At 38.4% G+C, this 7,500-nt stretch overlaps 1 protein-coding gene across 1 annotated transcript in view; it reads right to left on the bottom strand.

Moving 5' to 3' along the window:
* The window catches only part of LOC138010838 (angiopoietin-1 receptor-like), a 25,700-nt gene that overhangs the window by 9,352 nt on the left and 8,848 nt on the right, over positions 1 to 7,500 (bottom strand). The window contains exons 5-8 of the mRNA XM_068857834.1: positions 6,612 to 6,914; positions 4,725 to 4,885; positions 3,489 to 3,708; positions 300 to 410 (exon numbers count right to left, since the gene is read on the bottom strand). Of these exons, the coding sequence (XP_068713935.1) occupies positions 300 to 410; positions 3,489 to 3,708; positions 4,725 to 4,885; positions 6,612 to 6,914 (795 nt within the window). The remainder of the gene's footprint in view (positions 1 to 299; positions 411 to 3,488; positions 3,709 to 4,724; positions 4,886 to 6,611; positions 6,915 to 7,500) is intronic.

The raw sequence follows: 7,500 nt of genomic DNA, 5'->3' as shown, positions 1-7,500 counted from the left end.
CATGTCAATTGTTTTTTTTCCTTTACACATAGTTTGATACTGCACTGGTTTGAAGAAATTGGAATCTAGCTGAATAAAAAGTCACAATTCAAAGACTCGACGTTTCGACAATCCTGTTTTCATCGCAGGTGATCGGAATTTATATCCAAGACTTTGGATCACCCTCTCGAGCTCTCCAGGCCAAAATTCCATCGTGCATTATCAGAGATGGATAATGTATCTTTTTCAAAAATGTTTACATCAACAATATCAATAACTTGCAACCGCAGATCACGAATGCATTATTATGTAGTACAAACCATCTTTTGTGCAAGCTCCAAGCAAGTTCACAAGGTTTGGATGATACCCGACGTTTGTCATAATTTCCAATTCATTGTACAGATCTCGGATCTCCTCGTGGCTTGCAGATGCTATAAGTCAATCAAAATGAAAGAGAAGGGAAAAGGCTTAGTAAAACATCATTTATTACGAACAAGATGAAAAATTCGTGAAAAGACAACCCTAACTCATCTTTTGAAGAGGTATAGACCTAATCAGTGTTGGACCTAATAGGCCATTTCCGAGTTCATGTCTACCTCCTCTTCAAAGCGAGACTAAGTGCGAAGTTTTTGTCATGAAAATTTGTTTTCATTCATATGTAAAGTAGAACTAATTACCATCACAAAAACTTCGCACTTAGACTCGCTTTGAAGAGGAGGCAGACATGAACTCGGAAATGGCCTATTCAAATGTGGATTAAGACTATCTGTGTATAGGACGTTTTCAACCAATCTCTAGGGATACCAATGACAATAGAGAAATGTACGGCGATAATGTCGCTTGAAAACCTATTGTATTTGCATTATAATGTATCATACACAATTAAGGTAATAGCCCATTTCCGATCTGCTGCATGCCTCAGTTTACTCCTAGTTGCTTCATGCTACAGAAACCAGGGATAAGTTCCGGCCTGATAGACCACTAGGCCTGTAAGCTGACTTTACCTTTTTTTTACCTTTTATATGAACATTAAAAAAATGCAATAAGAAAATGGGGGTCACCGTATTTGTTTACGTGTCAGCAGGCTCTTAAAATGGGATATTTTTACTGATTGCGCGTGAAAAATTCATAGAGAATTAAGTCTTGGTTACTAAAAAGGTACGAAATTTTATTTTGAAAATAAAGCTTCTTTTATTCAAATAAGCAGTATTTCTTCATGTACGCCGTTTTTGATTGCCTGGTTGTAGGAATAGTGCACTTTTTGGAACAGTCCTCGCCTTGGCCAAAATACACCCAGTACGGAACTGTTTTCAAAAAAAAAATAAATAAAAAAAAAAAAATGAGAGAAAGGAACATTTATTTCGCTATCGGGCTTAGTTTGAGGGAAATCTCTTGCGTTTTGTACGCGAACGTGCTCATGTGCGCGCGCTAATGACGCGAAAATCGTGTGCAGTAGGGATGCGCAATGCAATCCTAAAGAATTACCTTAAATGATATGGAAATATCTGGAACAAAACGTTTTATTCTAGTTTTATTTAGGGAGGCAGCTTGGTCCAGTGGTTTGAGACAATAAATTGGACATCTTGGCAATTAGTGAGACGTGGTTTTCGGATAAAGATGCCGCGGTGAAAACTGAATGTACTTCCGATGGTTACAAGTTGTATGATGTACATAGATCCGGCCGTAATGTTGGAGGTACAGCTTTGATCACTCGTTCAAATATAATTGTCAAGCAGGTTGTTGCTCCTACGTGGTGCTCTTTTGAACTCTCGGAATGGATTTTAATTGATGGATCTTTTCGCTTACGGCTTGCTGTCGTCTATAGACCTCCTTACTCTACAAAGCATCCTGTAACAATTTCTTCCTTTGTTTCCAAATTCTCCCAGTACCTTGAATCATTTGTTTTAAGCACGGAGCCCATATTGTTATGTGGTGACTTTAACATCCATGTTGATGTTGAGGATAAACCCGATGCAGAATCATTTGTGGACCTAATTGATTCTTTTCGACTAGCTCAACATGTCCACTTTGCAACTCATGTTAAAGGACATATACTGGATTTAGTCATAACCAGGAAAATGGACAGTATCATTCAAGACACACCAATTTTAGGCTCCTTTCTATCCGACCATGCAACTGTATTGTTTAACTTAAAAGGTTTTAAGTCAGAATCATCTGCCAAGGAGGAAGGAAACTGCTGCCTTAACTGCCATGGAATCATGCATTGCTGATATCAGTCAGTGGATGCACACGGATAAGTTAAAACTGAATTCAGATAAGACAGAATGTCTTCTAATTGGAACGCGACAACAACTTCAGAAAGTCAGCAACATCAGTATGTTATTGGTTGGCGATTCCCAAATTGCTCCATCATGTGAAGTTCGAAACTTAGGAACCTGGTTTGACTCGAAAATGAGTATGCTAAGTCATATTAACAGAACTTGCTCATCTGCTTTTCATTATCTTTATAACATACGTAGAATTAGGAAATATTTAAGTCGTCCAACTACCGAATCATTAGTTCATGCTTTTATAACCAGTAGAGTAGATTATTGTAATAGCCTATTATATGGCCTCCCGAATTCACATATCATGAAACTCCAACGTATACAGAATGCCGCAGCTCGGCTGGTCATAGGAGCACCAAGATTCTGGCTTTTTAACCTTCATTGGCTCCCGATTAGTTACCGCATAAAGTTTAAGATTTTGCTTTTGACATTTAAGTGTTTATATGGTCTAGCTCCTAATTACCTGATTGATTTAATTTGCATCAAAAAGCAATCCAGATACTCCCTTAGGTCAAACGACTCTTTATTACTTGAGTTACCTAGCATTAAGACCCGTCCAACCCTTGGCGATCGTGCATTCCAGTCAGCTGCACCTTATCTTTGGAATGCATTACCTTCAACAATTCACAACATAAAGACATTGGACACTTTTAAGACTGCTGTTAAAACTCATTTTTTTCATTTAGCTTTTAAATAGGTTTTTCTATTCATGTCTCATTTTTAATTTAGCTTTTAGATAGGTATATGGTTGTAGTTTTTAATAGTTTCTTATGTTTTTAGTTTTTAGGACAGTTTGACATAATTTCATTTTAAAATATTGTGTAGCGCAACTGAATATATTCATATAGAGGTCTGCGCTATATAACTGTAATTATTATTATTACTATTATTATTATTATTATTATTATTATTATTATTATTATTATTATTATTATTATTATTATTATTAAGTGCACTTTCACTATTAGCCAGTATAAAAAAATACCATAATAGTCTTTGTTTTTCCCTCCAAAAGTTTGCATATGTACTGTTTCCAGATTCTCTTGGAACCATTGTAAGTCCCAAGAGAAAATAAAAACAGTTCTTATGCAAAATCTTGGAGGGACAGAAAAAGAGTATTGTGGTATTTTTGATGGTGGCTAATTACGAAGGGTGAAGGTTGGGGGGAAGGAAGGGGGGGGGGAGGGAAGGGGAGTCTAATCTGCGTATCTGTTTGCTCACCTTTCACTGCTTTTACCGCGCATGGTGTGGCGTCATGTTTTTCTCGAATAATTTCTCCCCTGTACACAACTCCAAAAGCTCCAGAACCAAGTTCGTCCATTAAGTTGATATTCTCATATGGGATTTCTGTCCAGTTAACATCAGATGGTTTGTAGGAATCGTTAACGAACGAGAACGTCAAGCCCGTTACATTCTTTTCTTCATATCGAAGTACGGAATCCTAAATAAAACAACAACAACAACAACTGATCAATAATAGCAGGAAGAAGTGCAACAACAGGAATTCGAGACAGTGCTTTTTTTGCATTTGCATAAGTGATATTTGATCGTTCATTTTATCTCTACACTATGTAAAGGAAAAGCGATGCCTGGAAACTCTGTCAACACCTAATCTTCATTTTTAGCATGATTACAACCCCATTTTCAATTGGCATTTGTTTTTTCGATGCAAATGCCTTAACCTGTTCAGATCCTAGCTTTATCCCTTCCCCAAGAGGTTGAAATGGAGATAATATCACTCTGATTGGCTGGTTTTCGGTCCGGATTTTACATTGCGGACCATTACTATGGAAACGGTGCGTTACTGTATTTTTTTAAGCTGAACGAAACAAAGTTTTTAAAAAGCTATTATACTTATGTTTTACATCGCAACAGTACAATTTTAGCAAGCAGAGAAGTATCCGATAGCTCAAAGAAACGATACCATATAATAAACAACTTACTAACCTCACTTTCTCGGGACCGTACTGGCGAATATTGGCTCTCGGTCGTTTTTGCACGAACTCGCTACGCTCGGGACATATTGCCACGACCTCGGGCCAATATTGCCGAGTACGTTTAGCCTGCGAGCAGGTTCTCCGAGGGACTGAGGTTGGAGGTACAGAGAGAGCCTGCTCGCAGGCTGCAGTACGTTCGGTTAGTTATTCCTGCCAGACGGACCTCCACTACATTACTACTTGTCAGAGGAGAGGGCTAAGATAAGACAATACATGGCAAACCAAAGCCAGTACATGTTAATTCAGTTGCCTTTATCAACTTCGAAAGTCTATTAACATTCTGCAAATATTAAGGCACGGCTCGTTACCTATATGAGATGACCTCCTTGATTACTTGAAGAAGCGAGAAGCAAACACGCATCATGTTTTCAATAACTCGTAAACTACTTTCTTCAACACAAATAAAATGGAAAGAAAGGTCCAACAAAGAAAGTCATGGTAAAAGTTGAAGGTAACTCACAAGTTCCTTGGGGTTTCCGAAGCCCTCTAATGCCCTTCGTTCAGCTTGGCGTTTACGTCTCTCTGCTGCTCTTCGACGAAAGCAAACTATGCCACCAATAATTATAGCAATAAAAAATATGACTCCAAGGACTATAAGAAGGATGATCCAAAAGGGAGGAGCTAAATTATAAAAAACAGGAAAGAAAATAACAATCTTTGAAAGTCATGACGTGTCATGTTGCCCTTGTTAAAATCAACTGTAAATTATCTATCATTGTGAAACCTGCCCGTTGAAGTCTGTTGTTCGCACGCATGTATGGATTTTTTTTATCTTTTTTTAATCATATTCTTTACAATTAGTGTTATGGGTAATTTTGCTCTTCTTTTCGTTTTTTGAAGGTATATTCTAGTTTTGTAATCACTGTGTATCCATATAACTTATTTGCAAGATTAATGTAATAATTCTTACCATTATTATATTTCCTCTTTCACTTCACCCGCCAATTAGCTATTAGGGAGCTTTAGCAACGACAACAGCGACGGCAACAAGAACGTCAGAAATTTGCATATTTCGGCTCCGTTCAGACTAGGTGACCGTGCCTGGGCATCAGTTTGAACATAGCTTTTTGTTGGTGCCCTAGCAAACATTTGAGCACCGTGACCGGGCATGGGCACTACCTCCCAAGTTCCCGTTTTCTGGAACGGGAACTTGTCTGAACACGCTTCCGTCAATTCCCGCGCTTTTTTTCCATGCTTCCCTGCGATGCAGTCACGATAATGGCGGCCGGTGCAAAGTGGGCGAAGGAAGAAATCATTGCGTTGTTATAACTGTGTTGCCTGAACAACTTCCGTTTTAGTGCCCGGCCACGGTGCCGTGGAACGCAAACCTTGTCTGAACTGGGCCTTAGTGAGCAACACAATAGCTTCGCACGCTCTGCACGTGCGTTTTCATTTTTGTCTATTTCTTTGCCGTCGTCAGCAAAACAACAACGTGAAGTGACTGAACGTCAGCGCTTGAAGATAAATTTTCATTTTCTCCCATAAATTGATCGTTTTTCGTACTTGTTTTGTTCTTGAGGGTTTGTCACGTTAAAAAGCTTGGAATAGTCGCGAAGCGATTACAATAGCGATACTCACCGTTACGCCACCTATTGTCATTAATGTGCCAACCAGAGATCTATTGGCCGTCGAAACAAAAGATTCTTTTGTTCTGTGGATAGCAAAATTTAAATACCAAAAGAATTGTTTATAAACAGTCTCCTATAACGCGAATTCACATTTTACGACTACGTTCTCGTTGCCACTGCCGTCGATGTTGCTAAAGCTCCCCATTGTTAACTGCTGGCTGTGTGAATTTTCCCTCGCTTACATTTGTCTTCTCGTTATTTTAGATTAATACAATTATCTGTTTGCATGTGTGAATAAATGTTGTTGTTGTTGTTGTTTGTTGCTGCTGAAATCCGAGAAATTTACGACGACACAGTACAGCTTAGATCTCTTCCACCGATTCTCAACTTGCCAATGTGTCTGCGCTCGTACAGATGGTTTGCAACCAATCTCCAGACAGATAACAATTATGCAACAAAAAAAAAAGGTAAACGGTTTGTTTAAAGTGGATGTGCACTTAGCTATCAGGCACTCCACTTTTAAAAAGTCTAAATGAAACAATTCAAACTTAACAGAAACATGATTAAGAACCCCAACTGGCAGCAGGCAACCAGGGAAAAGTTGTTCGAAGCCTGGTTAGCGCTAACCGATGGTTGAGGTATCAAAACCTATAGGTTTCCATAGTATTCAAAACTGGTTAGCGCAAACCATGCTTCGAGCAACCAGTGCCCGTTGGTTATTTACAAAGCGTGGTGGGTTGAATCCGGGTCAACCAAATCCATACCAAAGGTTGGCTTACGTGGCTCAAGTGTTCGGTGACCCGATTCTTCATTGAAATTTGAACCATACTTGTTTACAGCAGCAACACTAATCATGTACGTTGTTTCGGGTTCCAGGTTTTGAATCCTGTAGCTGTATTTATCTCTTTCCTCTGATGCTGGTATGTCATTCGTCGAAACGTCCTTCATCTGAAATCGCCTGTGCTGCACCTTATACTCATAAACATTGAAGGCTTTTAGGTCTTCAGGCGGAATCCATCGAACGCTTAGTTCGTCTGACTTTAAGTCAAAGATTTCTACGTCCCGTGGATCAGGAGGAGGTACTAAATCAAAGAAAAGAGATAGATAGTATCTTTATTTACTATATGGCAAGCAATTCTCATGCTAAATGGGGCACTTCTATTGGCTGGTTTACAGTACAGACCATTACCATGGCGACGGTATGACCGTTTCCATAGTTTTCTCTCTCGCTTGAAATTCAAGTTAAGCGAAACAACAAGGTTCTTAAAATCGGAATTTCATTTTTCCATTACAATAGAGTGCAATTAGAGCAAGCAGAATTTAGTTTTAGATAGATAGATAGATAGATATATCTTTATTTAAACACGATAATGTTTAAAGCTGTAAGCTTATGGGGTCGTGTGTTTACAAATAAGATAAGATCCCTTAAATTACATACTATTATACGCCTAAACTAAAAATCCCTATGTTGTAAGAGAGCTAAAACTAAATGGCAATTACGATTGTATATGTAAGATACATGTCGATTAAAAGTATACATAATCATGGTCACTAAAATCTGTAGTAGAAATTGACGTAGCATAAAAATTAAAATTTAAGAAACTTGCATTATCTTTCAACTTGGTTGACAAAGTTTTACAACTCGCGTTTACAATTGAATGATCGTTG

Source organism: Montipora foliosa, chromosome 7, assembly GCF_036669935.1.
Source record: "Montipora foliosa isolate CH-2021 chromosome 7, ASM3666993v2, whole genome shotgun sequence".
Lineage (NCBI taxonomy): Eukaryota > Metazoa > Cnidaria > Anthozoa > Scleractinia > Acroporidae > Montipora > Montipora foliosa.
Note: the sequence above shows the minus strand (reverse complement) of the source record. Positions and strands in the feature narration are given on the sequence as shown.